Consider the following 17713-nt stretch of genomic DNA (forward strand, 5'->3'; position numbering starts at 1 on the left):
GTCACTGACGAAGGATAGTGGATTCTATCCGAAACGTCTGACCGTTTCAAAACCATATCCAGTTGCTTGAGTAACTACTTTTTGGAATAACTAACAGACATCAAAGCCCCACATGTACTACACATCCTGCTGCAATTAAATTTGCAGCTTTGAAATTTTGGAAGCAATCAACTTACATCCTGTTATTGTGTGGATGTGCCAGTACCTATCAAGTAGTGATGTACATGCAAGAGCTATCAAATAACACTAAGTACCCTTAGGCTACCTTACATTAGGTCTTCCCATACAGTAAGTAAGTACAGTACCAGCCTTTTCAAAGGGGTATTGAAGACTTAGCATTTTAATTCTGAATGCTTGTGGTGAATTCGATTGATGTGTTCAAAAATTCTTATTTCCCCAGAACTATCATAGAGTGGAACACTGTAAAATGCAGAAATGTCCGCGGTGAATTTCGCGGGGACCACTTCACCGCAAACTTACAACCACCGCGAACATTTTTCTATTATGGTATTAGACTACAGTCTATGGTGTTACTGCGAAATTAAAGACACCGCGAAAAGTAGGGGCGTCTTCTCTGGATAGTTTTAAAGAACACTTGCAGATAGATGTGCAAAAGTTAGGTGTGACAAATATAACCAGCTGCTGCCGCACCGCGTGCTTGCGAAGCTGGTGTGTTACGCCGAAGGGCGGTTATACCGGCTATATACATACAGATACAGATACAGGTCCCTATAGCGGTCTCTCATGGATGTTGCCGAAATGCAGTGTGCCAGAGGGATGTGTAAATACTACTCAAACAGATGTTTTTTCTAGAAAAAAACTACAAGGGGGAGCACTGCAATTGTGCAGAGCCACCCGGTTGGGGAGATAGAATTCTCCTTACAAGAGTGTGGAGTTTTTGATAATTCAGTAAATAAAAATAGAGCATGCTATGGCTTCTTAGGGCCAAACTTACCATCAGACAGGTCACAGTTGAAGACACAATCATGTGATCCCTGGCAAACCAGAATTTCCTTTAATATTTTGGGACTTAAAGGCAAGTGACACATTTAAGGCATATTAGGTTCCTAATATATGGTGTCTGGGGCCTAATATGGTGTGTCTGTCCCCCCCCCCCCCTGAAAGAACAATGGTGCACTCAAAGTGCATTGAACTTCAAATTTGGAAGCCTGAATGTGATAAGTTACCCAAATTATCACTCAGTCCAGAACACCCATATCAAACGTTTTCACGGCCCAGGTACATGTATGACATATTATCTCTATTATCACAACTTTGTCATACCTTTACGTGATCATGTTGGCAGGCTAGGTGCAGGGGAGTATTGCGTTGAGCTTTGTTCTGCCCGTTCACATTCGCTCCGTTACGGAGAAGCAGCAATGTCAGGTCCTTGCGTCCGTGTAGCGCCGCCACGTGAAGGGAAGTAAACCCACCCTCATTGGCCGAGTTCACACTGAGCTCGTCCACCGACATCACAGCAGTTCTCTGGGTAAAAGTTTAAAGACTTCACTTTGATGAAAGTTGGGGAGGGTATTTGAAACAAAGTTAAAAGATACCATCTTGAACTTGTCTCACATGATAATATCATGATAAATTAGAAAAAAAAATCAGCAACAAATGCTGTCAGAGGAGTGCAATACTAGAGTAAGTAATTAACAGCAATCAAAACAATCATTCATGATTACAGACTAAGGTGAGAAACCCCAAACAGTAATTCTAAATCAATATTAATTAAATCATCTGAAATACAGAGTCAGATATATGAGTGACATTCAGAGCAGAACCAATTGGAGTCTGTCGAAATCAACACATACTGTAGAATACATGTACGTATACTATCTAAGTTTGCAGGGATGTGATTTTACTGTAGGGAGAAAGTAGACTGTGTTCGTGGTGATTTTTGTATATTACGAATTCATCAAACCTTTTGGCCCATGCAATTGGGCTCATCTTTCAAGCTTAAGGTTCTTAAGATCCTTCCTCATACATGTACGCTAAGTCTTAAGGCTATCAAAGTCTCTTAAACTTTTCGAAATGAAAGGCATGGAAACTTAACACATAAGTTACAATAGTTAACAATACCTTCTGTACAGGATGACATTTCTCACACTGGCACAGTGGGTGACACAGGGAGGCATTGGCATCAAACACATCCTCATCATCTTCATCTGAGCTCTCTACACACAACAGGTAACGCACCTGCCAACACAAAGTTTAACATGTCTCAGGACTTTCCAATCTAGATAGAAAGGGTTTCTCATTTTAAGTGTTCCAGATACACAGTGTACATAAAAAAAAAGTCCAGTGGTTCCAGACTACCTTATCTGGACCAATAGGTTGGGAGTTTGAATCACAGCTTTTTTCATTTGCATACTTTTTTATGCATGCTATTGGAGAGGGCTGCACTGTCAAGCCTAAGGAGTCACTGTTCATTGTGCATGCCCCTGGTATACAATTTACCTGACAATGTAAATACTGAACATAGCATCTGTCTTCTCTGTCATGCATGGCCAGTGGAAGAATAGCTCTACAATGAGATGAGCTATACTGGTTCAAGGTCACTTTCATTTAGTACAAGATTTAGCAGGGGGGCCATCAAAAATTGAAAGATGACCCTTTCTTTTAAAATTGTATTTTCCTGAAACTCCCACAAACATGTTCTCAATGGAAAAGCACTCATCTAAGAGAACCATGAAACACATTTAGATTTTACACATATTGGAAACTGTAATGTTTTTTAAAGTTAACACTGTGATACTAAGGCATTAATTGTTTAAAACTACATGTAGTCAATGCTTTACAAACTGGTGGTAGCAGAAATGTGACTTTCCAGAACTTACCATTTCTATGTCTCCATCAGCAACTGCCTTCAGTAGTTTTTCAACCTGGAACACAGCAGGAAAATGTCGATAGTGAATAAGCCAAAAAATCCTACTTTTCTACTGTAACAGTTTCCAAAGTAAGTGAAAAGCATTCCACAAATCCTAAAATCTTAGATTTATTGTGCTACTGTAACAGTATTGCACCTGGTCCAGTACAACACCCGGTCGAGTAATTGTATCACAGAAATGTTTCTACTGCAAACTTAAAACGCAGCCAAGGAGGACTTGGAAAGTTTTCCATTCTACATACAGTAAGTTTCCTGCAAAAATAACAGAATCTACTGTAACAGTAAGTTTTTGTGACCTGTTTCTCTCGTTGTTGCTGAGGGGAGTCCTGAGGCACAGTGGGAAGTTTGTTGATACTGAGGGGACCCGACTCCCTTCTGTTTGGTCTGGTAGGTTTGGGAGGGCTGGCATCCTGAACAGAAAACAAATCAGATCATTGATTTCATTTACAATGTACACTAAATTATACAGCTCCCAAGTAATTTTAACTGATAAGTGAGCGAGTTATTGCTGATACATGTTAATGTCTTAGAAGTGACCATCTTCATTATGAACAAAAAGACTTGGTAATACACAATGTAGGTCTAACTTGCAAATTTGCTTTTTTAGTTTAAAAAATACATCACAACATTAACGTTCCAACAACAGTTTCACAGGCAAACTTATCAAGAGGGCTAAAAACTCTATAGACAAAGGAAAACTCTAACCACCACCACCACACCCACCATTACACGGACCTTCACAAAACTTTCCTCTGTCTCCTGCAGTTGTCTGTCTTCCAAGGCCTGCAACAAGACTCTGGAAACCTGGAAAAGCAACAGTTGGCAAATTTTGACAAATACTTAAAGCACCCCACCCCTACATGTACCCATGGAATCTAAAAGTCCTTTCAAATAAAGTATACAATTTACATCTGTTCTGTTCTTATTTGTGATGTCACTCGGCAATACATCATATAGCCTTAGCCACCTCCATCAAAATGTAGAAAATACAAAATGACAACATAGAAATGTAAATATTTGATGGGTACGCAGCAACTTTCTAATTGGTTGAACCGCTAATTGCCAATATTATCTCATTGGTTGCCCTGCTGATTGCAATGGACACTTGGGATTGGTCTATTGATGACTTGCTGATTGTAAATCTTATATATACCAGCAACACTGCAATTATCTTATAGCTGAATATGATTTAGCAAATGATACTGACTTCAACAAAGTTCAGTAATCTTCAGAACTTCTGGTAAAGTGTATCGTCAACACTGCGGTCTTACCGTATCATTGTGTGCACAGTCCAGAGAGGTCTGTTTCTTCCTGTTCAGTGCTTCAACTGATGCACCATTCTGCAGCAAAGTGTCCACGATATTACCTAGAACAAGACAGAGATGATGTCAGCATTCACACAAGGTTTGCATCATGAACACTGCTTGGTCTGCTACGTGTTCAGTCATTAATAAAGGCACCGTATATACATGTACCTCAGGGTGATCTGGTGGGTCATTAATCCTATAATTATTTAGCTTTAAAAGAACTTTGTGATGTTTCATAATAGAATTGGGCAAACAATTCAAGAATACAGCACAGAAACAATAATATTATTACAACTTTTAATACAAGTCAGAGAGGAGTTAGTATTTGAGAACTTGTGTGACTGGTCATTCAGTGTAATATGACGTACTGCTGCCGCGCCACGTACCTGCGAAGCCGGTGTGTTATGCCATAGGTTTATTTTATTTATTCAAAATGCAACCCGGTCACTCACGGTACATTATACAGACCTATAGGTAGCACAGCTGATTGCATAGGTCTACAAATAACATAACTATACAACGGTACAAGATAAATTTACATAAAAACATTAGGTTTTTAAAATAATATAGATACGAGGGGCGTGCAATTAGTAATGGTCCTGACCCATTTCCCATAGCAGGAGATTAATGAAACTTGGCACAGTTATTAGTCTTTCTCTTCATAGGAATCACCCAGAGTTATGCATTTCTCCCATCGTTTGATGCAGCTCTGGACACCGATTTTGTAGGACACCCCAGGTTGGTCCTCCAACTGATGCCTCATCAATGGCACAAGAGGGACGACCAGGTCTGGGAGCTGTTTCCACAGACTTCCAGCCACGTTTGAATTCAGGATGCCAGCGTTTTACAAGGTCATATGATGGGGCATCATCACCATAAGTTTCATTTATTTCATCAAAAGTCTTCTTTGGTGTGCGTCCTTTCAAATACAAAAACCGGATCACTGCGCGACACTCAACTGGATCCATTTCACACCTGGTCCATTTCGCACCTGACTAAGTTCAAACACCAGTAAATCAGAAACCACAATTAGTTCAGAGCTGTCTTTTGCAACATAACCCATAGAGATATGAATTATTACACATACAAAATTTCATTCAGATCAGACAACTGGAAGTGGGTCAGGACCATTACTTATTGCACGCCCCTCGTACAGATACAGGTTACACTTTTCACATCACTTTGCAGGCAGTTAGAAAACTGAAAGATTCGAACAGTTATCATAACAATGTCATGTTTAATAGCAAGTTTCAGTTTATAGACCATCAAAAAAAGATTCCTTTGATAGAGTTAATGACCAGTCAACTTACAGTATCCCCATCTGGATGCCAGGTGGAGCGGAGTGTCTCCGTTGTCATTAGCAGCATTAATGTCCAGCACCACATAGCTGCGGTCATAGTACACCACTGCCTTCACACACTGAAACAACAAACATACGTCAAGTACAACGTCTGTAAATTTTAGAACAAGTCAAGTCAAGTTAATTGCACAATGATTGCAACAGGTACAATGTATGGCAAATACACAATCTAACATGTATCACTAATCTAACATCACCACTTCATGCAGAATATGGTGGCACAGTGCATTTTACATCGCTATGGCACAACTTCTGTTCTGTATAGCATCATACATATATCTTGGCCTAGGTGGACAGATATGAAGTCGGGACATGATAGAAGTACATTGAATATTTCTCTACTTGTTGATGACTGAAAACTATGGCAAGTAGCCTTAGGTACATGTCTGGTGTATATAAAAACGCTTGTGTACAATGAATTTTGTTATTCAGTGACTTGCCAACCTATATAAAGAAAACTGTTTATGAAGATCTTAAAATTCTGTCAAGTGAACTGCATCATAACTTAATAGATAATATATAAATACAGTATTGAAATTGTGTGGCTGTGACCACATTAGACCATGTGACAGCAATAGACCAATTTCTTAAATGCTAATCGGTCAATGCTGCATATTCCAAAACAAGCCAAATTAAAGAAGAACAATGATCTCGATGAAATGCATGTTAAGTACTGTTACACATCTGTACAAGATACAGTCAAAGCCGCTTGATTGCACACCCCATTTGCCAAGTGCTTTTTGTGCAAGTGTGCAACAAAGTGAAGTTATTAAGCTGGATCACACAACCACGGGATTTTGGGATTTCATGCAATTAACAGAAGTGCGCGATTATCCATTGTGCAATTAAAGTGGCTTCTACTGTACAACTTTGAAGTTTGATACATGAATCTGCTGTAGTCTGGGAGACTTACGTCTTCGTGGCCATTCTCACAGCAGAGGTGAAGCGGTGTGTTCCCATCATTGTCCTGAGCACGGACATCAGCACTGAAGTGTAGCAGCAACAGCTAGGAAAGAAAACACACAATGTCATCCAGCTTAAAATATGTTGTGTATAAAATTATGTATTGAATGGGGCACTAAACTCCAGAAGGGGTTGTTATGTTTTTAGGTTCTGGAACTATAGAGAATGCATGCCACTGGGTAGGGTCTGCATGGGTTTAGTGAGTGCCATGTTGTCTTACAAAACATACATCGCGTAATTCACCACAAGTGGAATCCCACAAAAGGTCGGCTAATTATGTATTAATTTGTTTATTGTATCAGATGCATTATCTATTGGAAAATGACTCCCTTCTGTAGTGGAATGCCCCTTTAACAAGCAACCTCAGCCTATGGCTGAATACAATGTGTCTGACAAGGCCTGACAAAATTAAGTACATGTAGTACAAACTGATTTCTTAGAAAAACTGTTAACTAGAAAGGCAACATTTTTTTAAAAAATGCAGGATGTGGGCGAAGGGAAAAGAAAGCAAAAATCGCAGGAAAAGAAGCAACAAGAAAGGCAACATTTTCGCAAAAATGCAGCAAAAAGAAAAAAAAATTAAAAAATATTGTCTGTCCACGGATTCGATCCCGGAGCGTTGGTTTACCACGCGTGAATAATCCCATTGAGCCAGTGCTACAACATGTTACGAACACACGTTTTAACAGGTATACAAATGTATTGCGTTGCTTGAAAAAACCCGCGAGCTTCCGATGGCTATTTTTCTCGCTTATAATCGAAGGTATTTCACTAAAACTTGGACAGAATACTAGAACATTTTTTTGTGGGGCATTTTTATGTTGTTATTTAGCTGATTAGATGCTCTGAACTTGCTGCATTTTCAACGTTTTTGTGATACTGCGCTGCCGAGTGCCATTTTGTGACCTGTGCGTTGATAGGTTTACCCCTGACGTATCCACCAGACAGTCAGAATGTTAGCCAATCAAAAAGCTGGAAACGTGGACTGCATGCTACAGGTTCCATTTTTTCTGAGTTTTGATTGGTCGGGTGGAATATCTGTAGAGAATACTAAATGTGTGGCTTCGCCCACATAACAATTGACCTTCTTGCATGCATGGTGTGCTATTTGCCCTGCATTTATGCCAAAAATATACCATCTCGGCAGAATTCGTATTGCGATTGCGATCTCATATCCACCCTAATATGGTATTACAATTATTGTATGATGTACATGACTGACACCACTCACAGCAGCAGACTGGTGGCCCTTCTGACAGGCCAGATGAAGGGGTGTGGAGCCGTGGTAGTCAGTAGCGTTCACCACTCCACCCTTCGTAACCAGGAGATCTATCATCTCAGCTCGACCTAGGGGACACACAGAGAACAGTTAGTAAGGTAACATTAGTTCACCTTTATCCATGGGGTAGCCTATATCCGTTGTGTTAATAAACAGGGTATCCTGAGGGATATCAAATCGCCAGACGGTGGTTTCAAATTATCATATTTACAAACTATTGCAGTTTGAAAACACCGTCCTTCTACTTGATATCCCCAAATACCTTGTTTGTAAAATGAACGGATATAGGTTACCCTGCAGTTTAAGGTGAACTAGCGTTAACAGTATTGTTGCTCTCTTTTTCTCTTTGTTACCTCCATAATATACGTGTACTACATTGCATAAGTATAGAGCTATTGTCTGTGAATAGTTTCATCAGGTTGGTACGTCACTGAATAAAGAAACTCTTTTTTTACACATTGTCAACCATTACTTTATTCTCACCGACGTTTTGGTGACTGTCTGTCACCTTCTTCAGGGCAATTCTGACTGCTTCTCATTGTAATGCAGGATACTTGCACTGCTCACAGTTCAGCTGCGGTAACTTTTCTTGTTACACTGCTGTACATGAATTCAAAAGTATGGATTTTGGCTAGGCCTGCAAACTAATTCATGATCCTTTGGACCAAAGTTGTCATAGAGTTGTTAAACTTAATAAAGCATTATGATAATGAGACCTTACCATATATGGCAGCAACATGAAGAGCTGTTAGTCCCTTGTCGTCTCTGGAGTAGGCTGTCACTGCAGTGGGGTCATTTCTTCTCCTGGATAGGTGGACAAAAGTTAATTTGCATAACTTAGGGTTGGACCTACGATTGTATAATCTATTGAAAAATTGTTAATCTATTAAAAATAATATCAAGTTTTGACTATTGAACTAGGGTTTGCAATTAGTATTAGGCTCTCTTCATAGTGCAGGCCCTTCCCCAATTGCGCCTGGGAAAAACTGCACTGGAACATGCAGAAAAACTTTGGTGGGAAAAAAGTTAGACAGCCAATCCCTTGTGGGTGACGGAGCAACCCTATTTTCCCATAAGGATTACATGTATTAAATAGCTACACAAGGGACACTAACTTGAGTTTTGACACCTCATTCTGGAATTAAAATGTCCAGGCTTAATAAATTTTTTTTGCAAAGTAAACACAACAGCTTCCATTCCATTTTGCATATTACAGACAAGTCGTGAACAAAAGAGTATCTTCATTCAGACACCAATAACAATAGAAAAGTCCGATTCAGCCCTGTTTTGTCTGTTTTAAGCCCATTTGAATCTCAGGTTAAGCTATAGTGTCACCGTTGCAAGGACATGACATGATCGTATATAAGTCCTTGTTGTCAGCTGTCTGAGCAGAGTTGAGTGTCTGCAGATCTGCATGTCTGTGACAGCACGGAAGTTATATGAGTAGGACTGTCATAATACCTCCATAGTGACAGGAAAAAAGTACAGTTACTGTTTGATTTGGAAGATAGCAGATTAGCAAACATTTGTAAGAACATTATGGGTACACCATCGTGGACAGAACGAGTTGTGGGCACTCTTCGGGTGAAGAGGTTCATAGTCCGGGCAGCTATGGCAGAAATGCTCGGCACATTCCTCCTGATGGTGAGTAATTAATGTCCTCAAGATTATATAGTCCAGGATTAACTAACCCCAGTCTTAGTGCAATAGTGGAAATTAATGTTTTTTAGCAATACTGCATACATTGGGGCAGTCTTTACAATAAGGTTTTGAAGGAGGGCAAGAGTTTGGATGAGCTACAACTAACACATTCTATGGATAATTGATCTAAAATGTGTGGGACAAGAAAGAACCTATTTTCTAATAGACTAAGTATAATATATGATACAACAATGACAACGACACAATTGTCTAGACGACATTTACAGTTGTTCTACATAGACCTATATTTTGGGGCGGTTTGTGGTTGAAACCACACTTAGGAAAAGCTCTCATGGTCCAGATTGCGTGACACTAGAATATATTTTACTCATAAATCAAGGTTAGGTAAAACTGCTGAAGGCATGGCTGGTATCACTTAAAAAATATGCTGTCGTCAACGGATTGCCGTCTCCTATTGTCGGTACATTGTGTCAACCATGTTTGAGTGGTAACCATGCTGTGTACTGTGGCTTTTATACGTGAATTTAGTACAGACTCTGAAAATAATCCTTTTGGACATCTAAGGTTCTTGCATTTGCCCTCTTTCGTCTCGACTCAAAATCTCTCCCGTCACCTCTCCACTCTTTGTGTTTGATACAGCTGTGTACCAGGTTGAGCAAATGTAGACTGTGGATTATTGCAAAATTGTACCGTATTAGGGAAAAAGAATTGAAGCATAATTTTCGTTCAGTCAATAGCTTTTTGTATGCAATAATTCTGTTGGCTTCAGACGATAGGAAACGGTTCCGTGGCACAGGTCGTGCTGAGTCGGGAGGACAAGGGAACGTTCTTTACAATCAACTGGGGGTACGGTATCGGGGTGGTCATCGGAGCATACGCCTCCTGGGGTGTCTCAGGTGAACTGCAGCTTCAGAGAAAGTCTAGCTAAAACCTTGGATTTAATGATTAGCCTAAAATTGATCACGGAGGGCAAGACAATGGAACCACACAATCTGACGCTACCTTGTCAAGTGACCAACCCATCTCTAATGTTTTCCGTTGTCTGTCGATATATTATTTGGGCCAATCAGATCGCGCGATGTGTTTGCTGCATGGCAGGAAATCTGTTCTTGATTACAAAGACGTCAGGATCCCCCACCGCTCAAAACTTGTTTTGTCACATTTTTTTCTTCATTTCTTCTTTATCTATATTACGTAATACTTGCTTATCTTATACGTGTATCTTTCAGAAAAAAATCTTCAACATAATTATAGTCTGAGTTAGTCTTTGAATTCATATTTCATAACATCATATAACATAAGGAAAAGATACTAGATGTTTCTGTTGTTTTCAGGAGCCCATCTAAACCCTGCCGTATCCCTGACCATGGCAGTCCTGGGGAAGCTACGCTGGGTCTACCTGCCGTGTTACGTCATGGCACAGATGATAGGGGCCTTCCTGTCAGCAGCCTGTGTGTATGCTGTGTACTATGGTGAGAACGTCATAGCTTTGTGTGCACATTTTACATTGTGTAACGCAGGTTTTCTTACACTAAGCTTCAATGGGCTGCTTGGACTGTGAGGAAATTGCCAGAGCGAAAATTATGTAATACATTGTAAACTGCACTGTAGTGTTTAGTGTTAAATCTGATATAAAGAATGAAACATGTTATCTACAATTATCAACTTGAAATTGAATGTGCAAATTAAGAGAAAAAGGGGGAATTTTCAAAGTTATCAATTGATACAATATCAATGACGTGATGAGCTTTGTTAATTTCATGACCATTATGCAAAATGTTCACCACAGATGCGTTAGCAAACTTTGACGGTGGGACCCGGGCAGTTTTAGGTGTTAACGGGACCGGAGGCATCTTCAGTACGTACCCCCAAGACTACCTGTCTATTGGCAGTGGAGTGCTGGACCAGGTAAGGTGTTTCGGAGGGGCTACTCTCCTGATTTAACCTTTTTTTCTATCACTTGCTTGTCAGGTCTTCTTTTCTATCACTTGCTTGTCAGGACTTGAAGGTAATGAGATAGCTGGTCCTTTATTCATCAAAAATCCTTGCAAAAATCCTTGCTTTAAACTGCTAAATGATCCCATTTTCATATGTTGATGAATGCAAAACATCTGGGCAATGAGATACGCCAAAAAAGCAGTACCGGTAACTCAAGCAACTGGATAGGTTTTTGGAAACGGTCAGACATTTCAGACAACCATCTGGTGTCTTTTGTCAGTGACACTGCTTTTTGGCGATTCAATTATTTTTCACTTTTTCTAACAGGTGGTGGGCACTGGCCTGTTACTCTGCGGTGTTCTGGCCCTGACTGACTCAAGGAACAACAAGGTAACAGCAGGGATGGAGCCGCTGCTTGTCGGCCTACTGGTGTTCGCTATTGGCACGTCCTTCGGGCTCAACTGTGGGTACCCTATCAACCCAGCCCGGGACCTGGGGCCGAGAATATTCACGGCAATGGCAGGCTGGGGCCTGGATGTCTTCAGGTAAAAGAAAGTGTTCCTGCATGATGCATGCATGCTCGTGTGTGTGTGGGTGTGTGCGTGCACACGTGTGTGTGAGCGTGTGCACACATGCTACCTCATGTGTGTAATGAAAATGATGGAACACACTCGGAACACGGGTAGGAATAATTTGAGGTGCAGACAAAACTTCCTAGATATGCACATAGCTGTTTCCTTCTACAGACAGGAACTGTACACCAATGCCTGTAGTATAATGCAATTTGGCAGAAATCAAATTTCAACCAGAATAAATTGACCAGAATCGTACACTTTGATTTCTAGATCTTGTCAACGTTCTTATAAAACCACCTGTTGCTTTTTCAGCCAGAGTGTCTCACTATGAACTTGAATAGATAACTGATAATCTTCTCAATTTCTCAGGGCTGGAAACCATTGGTGGTGGGTCCCTATAGTCGGACCATTGATTGGTGGGCCGGTCGGAGGTTTGGTATACACCCTGATGGTGGGGCTGCACCATCCAGAGGAAGATGATGACGTCAAGCCAATATACGGATCAACGGAGCTGCAGGACCCAAAGGTTCCAGAAGGTGGCGTTGCTAATGCTGCCATGGAGCTTGATGACATTCCAAACAATACTATTGTACACAGGAACATGCAAACCTTGCCCAAGGCTTGGGATGTTGAGGATTAAAAGCAAACTTAAACAGGGGGCCATATTAAAAACGATAAACCTCACTGTCACTCCTAGGCTATCCATCTAGCTCTAGTTTCCTCTTCTGATTGCTAGAAATCTAATACTTCTCAAAAGCTGTATAATGGGTACTACATGTATCTGTTACATCTGAATCGTTTCTCTACCAACAGGAATTCTATTCTGCAAACAAAGCCATCAAATCAGAGGAGTAATCTGGATTGTGATAATGAATAGAAAGAGTAGTAAAATGCATTTAAGTTTGCAAAGATTTGATTTTGCAGTAGGGAGAAAATGAAATATTTGCAGTGGTTGAGCCATTTTTGAGCCTTTAGTGAGCCTTTAGTGTAGATGGGGGGAAGACAGAACAACAAACAAAAACGGTGGTGTTTAGACTTCGAAAAAATTTGTGACAGAACCGCATTTTACTGTACCATGCTATGTGTATGTCGTACCCACCCTGACACAAGTCTCTCACAGCTGTCACAGGAGCACAGGGGGTGGCACATCTTCGTCCTGAGCTGGGTGTGGTCGGGCGTGGACACCCCCAACATCTCCTCCACTCCCTCTACCCTACCCTCACGGATGTGCTGAACACACAAAAACAAGATGTCAACACATGTGTTAACATCGGTTAGGTGTGACGGGTCCTTCGGTGTAATATAACCAGCTGCAGCCACGCCGTGTGCCTGCGAAGCTGGTGTGTTACGCCTAACAGCGGTTATACCGGCTATATTCAGATTCAGCTTTATTCCTGGATGACTTGGCATGTATATACACATGAAATACGTCATCAGTCACAGAAGCAACTTAACATTAATACATTTACAACATTTAAAATTAGACAGCAATCGGATTAAGAAAATATACATGACAGAATCAACATTCTTTACCGCTCATCTAGCACTTTCGTACAGCAATCGTACAGAGCGGGGTGCAAATGACATCTCATGTCGCTTCGTTTTACTTCTAGATGTCCTGTATATAGATATACAGATACAGATACAGATGTCCATGCATGGACCTTTCTTTGTTACCTCCAGGAATGGGGGATATTGTTTTTGGTTTGTCTGTTTGTTTGTTTGTTTGCTTGTATATATTTTCACACTTTTTCTTTTCTTTTCTTATGTGCTACTCACCTTTCCCACAGTCACGTGAAGTCAAGTTCAAAGTTGCCAGAATTTAATAATTTAACAAACTTGTGTAACAAATGACAGATATCCTAGGTCATGGGGTCAATGGAAGAGACTACTAGACTAAGTTCACATACATGCAATTATTGTTTTTGGTCTGTCTGTTTCATTGCAGTTATAAATTTTCCACAATTTCCATTATGCTAGTTATGATCACAGTGACAGGAAGTGAGCAACAGACACATGTAATGTAAATCAAAACCTTATGTGCACAATTGATAAACCACAATTAAACAGGACATACAACGGACAATCATTGCATCAGTTTTGGGTGGTCAATGATGTAATTTGCAAGTGTGCAATGCTTTATTTGTTATTGAGAATGATATTAATGAGTTAGTATTCACCTCAAACAGTACCAGTATTGTTGACATGTCCTGTGAAGTCTGCCTCTGCATGGCCTGCCACTGGGAGCTGGACGTTAGAGACTGGTCTGAACCCTGGAAACAACGATGGGTCAAAAATTATATGTCAACACTTCTTTTGCATGATGAGGATCTAAACCTTTAATAATACTTTAATTTGTTCAGTAGAATCTTGTTTCATTGGTTGATTTTTACACAAATTCACCTGTCCACATCAATGATTTCTATAATGTGAAATGGACAGAATAAAAGTCTTCTATTTGACTATGTCTAACTCTAAGCAACTGTCAAGTTAAAACTCTCATAGGTTACCAAAACGTATTCAACAGTTTCAGATATAGCCGGTGTGACTAGTACTTACTAAAATGATTAGATCATGAATTGCGAGACTTAGAATACTTTTTTTTAGTACTGTAAATCTTAAAATGTTTGCAGTGGTTTGATTTATCTTGAACACATCCACCACAAAATCATGACACTGTGAATGATATACATGCATTATCATAAAATACTACACTAACAGTAACAGTGACTGTACCATACAAATGTTTCCACTGTAAACTTTAAACACAGCAAAACAAATTACATAATTAATGATTGTACCTCTTCCACTCCCACATTTCCAGTCTTCACATGCTCTATTGCTGCCTCAAGGGATGCAAGGTAAAATCTGGAGGGGCAAAAACATAGTATGTAACTTACCGTTATTCTGTTTACCTGTATGTTGGGCCCCCTTGGAAATCAATTTTCTAAAGTTGAAGGGGTTACCCAACCATCTAAGATGAAATGAATAAATAAACAAAAAATTCACAATAATATAATACTATCTATTAGTTACAAATTTGATAAATATTCAGTGCACTTCATACGAGCGATAGCAATGATGTCACGGTGACGCAGTGGTAGGCAAAACATTGATTTACATATTAACCAGTAATTTGATCTACAAATTTTATTATCAATTTTTAATCCAATCTACTGACGTCCTGGTAGGCACCAGCTGTCAAATACCCCGGATATAAACAACAACAGCGATCGCTCGTATGTTTAGACCAGATCCTAAGAATGCTTCATCCACTCACACCAGCTTACTCTTTTCAACAAGTGTTATGGATTCTTTAATCTGCCAAATTCTGTCTCATTTTCAACACAGGGCTGTTGGCATTATGTCCCTAACCAAAGCTTGGTACTCAGGTTTACTAGCATCAAGTGAGGAAATTCCTAAGGGGCCTGCTAGGGACTCCAACCCGGAACCTAGATTTATTACCTCAAACCACAAGACCACATTATCACCTAGACGTAAACATATTGTACATGTGAGGAAACTGAACTGTGTTATGTACAACTCACCCAAAGGCATCGTTGGCAGGTCTGGAGAACCTGAAGTTGTGCAGGTACCTGAGGTTAGCCAGCCAGTTGGGGATGTCAGCCTTGATCACCAGGTACACCAGGATGGGCAGGAGGTCATCCGAGGACATTGTCACTACACGGGGACACAAGATGGACTGGGTTAGATCTCAGACTTGTTGTCAAAACAGGAGAATGAAATTTGAAGTCTGTCCATCACATAACCCTGCACCAGCGTTCCCGCCAGGCATACGTCTTTACGTCTTTGGACGCATTTTTTTCTGGAAAGACGCACTCGGCTCGGCTGAATGCGTCCATTAAAAAAAAATCTGAAAGAAAGGCTGACCTGCACCACCAGTGTACAAAGTGTATCTGGAATCTTTAAAAAAGATCTGTCTTTATAAGAAGGAATCCTACCTTTGAAGTATAAATTGTAAAAATTTATACTTCAAATTCTTCACTTTCCGGTCATCCTAGTAGTCTGGGCATGGGGCGGAGCGCGGCACGTTTTACAACTAGCGGACCCATGTGCCGAGCGCCACTCTGAGCTGTCCGTTGCGCAATGTAATTTTTTGTAGTCCGTGGAATACATCTGACAGTCAGCCATTCTTTAACACTCGAAGAAATCTTATGCAGATTTTATATTCTGATATTAACATGATACTTACTTGTCCTCATTTTCACGTATTTGTTAAAGATTTGTGGGTAATACTAGTATTGAACAAACTGTTCTGCGCGAGTGCTGCACATCTCAACAAAAGTTCTCACGCTGTGGGCATTTGATTGGCAGTCGGTATCTTTGACAACAGGCCGCCGGCGCCAAGCAGTCAAGATTGGCCACCAGGTCCTAATCCAATCATCTTAATAACCAATCAGCGTTTGATAAATGTAATGTTACACTCTGTCATTGGTCACCGGGAAAAAAACAAAAGTTACCGAGTATTAGCGCACGTGACGTCGGTAGCCGCCTGTGTCGTCTGGCAACTTGAGTTTCTTCCCTAGCTGCTAACAATTTACGTTTAAAGTTTCCCCATTTATCCAAGTTTAAAAAACGGTGCGCGGTAAATAAGTGAAGAATCCAATACTATACACTTTATTTCTTATTTACAAAATTTCTGTTGTTTCAAAAAGACTAAATTTGCGGCAGAAAAGGGGCCGCAATATTGTTGTCAAGCGTCGATCGAGTCCGCTGTGCACTAGCGTTGGCCTCCGTGGCACATGGCGCGGCACGCCCCCCTCCCCAAACGGACCGTCGATCGCAGCGCCCAGCACGTTGGGACGTCTTCCTGGCTACTACTTCAAGGCTACACCGGCACTGATCACTGCCAAAGAGGCAGCAGATCGTCCTCCTTCGAGTAATGTATTACGTTCTTGGTCTATTCAAAAAGAAATCCAGCCAAAGATTTCACGCCGAAAACGGGGTTACCTGAGGTCGCAGGAAACAAACGCACGCTCGTAGAAAATGACGGCAAGGCCTTGTAAAACCCCAACGATTCGAAAAATTTGAGTATAATGGTCTAAAATCATCGGGCAAAATAGAAAAAAAAACACGGCGCTGTTATTTTATCGTCCCGGAAAACTTTTTGTTGCGGGAGGGCGCAACATCGATCGCACGAGGTGACATTTTTTTTATTCAATGGCGGAAAAAAATTGGCATAACTTTTCCATGGGCTGACGAACTGGCTAGAGCCCTGTTTCGAAGCATCAAAAATCCAAAATTTTCATATAGACATGTCTGGACAAATAATACCCGGGCCAGATCACGGACGGCTACTTCCCTGTGCCTATAGTTTTTTTAATATAACGTATTTTGATGAAGAGGGTGGTCGTCGATAACTGAAGATGGGAGTAAAAGAGGCAAACGACATCCAATCTCAAGTGCATGATTATCCACTCAAATTGCAGGAAATTGTGTTCTAGAGGGTTTGAAAATCCAAATTTTCCCGGGGGAGCATGCCCCCGGACCCCTCTAGAATGCGAGCGCCTGCGGCGCTCGTCTCGTGCCTCCGGCGCTCATTACGCCCCGCCCAAATATTTGGACGCATACTTTCAAGAACCTGGCGGGGAACGCTGGCCCTGCACCATCAAAATTGTAGAGATGTAAAATAAATAAACCATCGAAAAAGCAACTTTAAACCTAAGATTTCCACGGTCCTCCCCTTCCAGTTTATTAAGCCGCGTTCTTTACTCCAAA

At 40.7% G+C, this 17713-nt stretch overlaps 1 protein-coding gene across 5 annotated transcripts in view; it reads right to left on the reverse strand.

Moving 5' to 3' along the window:
* The window catches only part of LOC118417898 (ankyrin repeat domain-containing protein 27-like), a 45254-nt gene that overhangs the window by 22021 nt on the left and 5520 nt on the right, over nucleotides 1-17713 (reverse strand). For 4 of the 5 annotated variants that reach the window (XM_035823649.1, XM_035823650.1, XM_035823653.1 and 1 more), the window contains 14 exons: nucleotides 15523-15655; nucleotides 14776-14842; nucleotides 14155-14247; nucleotides 13074-13204; nucleotides 8521-8603; nucleotides 7752-7867; nucleotides 6471-6563; nucleotides 5508-5616; nucleotides 4162-4256; nucleotides 3614-3694; nucleotides 3187-3300; nucleotides 2841-2885; nucleotides 2083-2199; nucleotides 1285-1485 (listed from right to left, as the gene is read on the reverse strand). In XM_035823649.1, coding sequence (XP_035679542.1) covers nucleotides 1285-1485; nucleotides 2083-2199; nucleotides 2841-2885; nucleotides 3187-3300; nucleotides 3614-3694; nucleotides 4162-4256; nucleotides 5508-5616; nucleotides 6471-6563; nucleotides 7752-7867; nucleotides 8521-8603; nucleotides 13074-13204; nucleotides 14155-14247; nucleotides 14776-14842; nucleotides 15523-15655 — 1478 coding nt within the window. The remainder of the gene's footprint in view (nucleotides 1-1284; nucleotides 1486-2082; nucleotides 2200-2840; nucleotides 2886-3186; nucleotides 3301-3613; nucleotides 3695-4161; nucleotides 4257-5507; nucleotides 5617-6470; nucleotides 6564-7751; nucleotides 7868-8520; nucleotides 8604-13073; nucleotides 13205-14154; nucleotides 14248-14775; nucleotides 14843-15522; nucleotides 15656-17713) is intronic. The other variant, XM_035823654.1, reaches the window with a different exon arrangement.

The sequence above is a fragment of the Branchiostoma floridae genome, chromosome 6, assembly GCF_000003815.2.
Source record: "Branchiostoma floridae strain S238N-H82 chromosome 6, Bfl_VNyyK, whole genome shotgun sequence".
NCBI lineage: Eukaryota > Metazoa > Chordata > Leptocardii > Amphioxiformes > Branchiostomatidae > Branchiostoma > Branchiostoma floridae.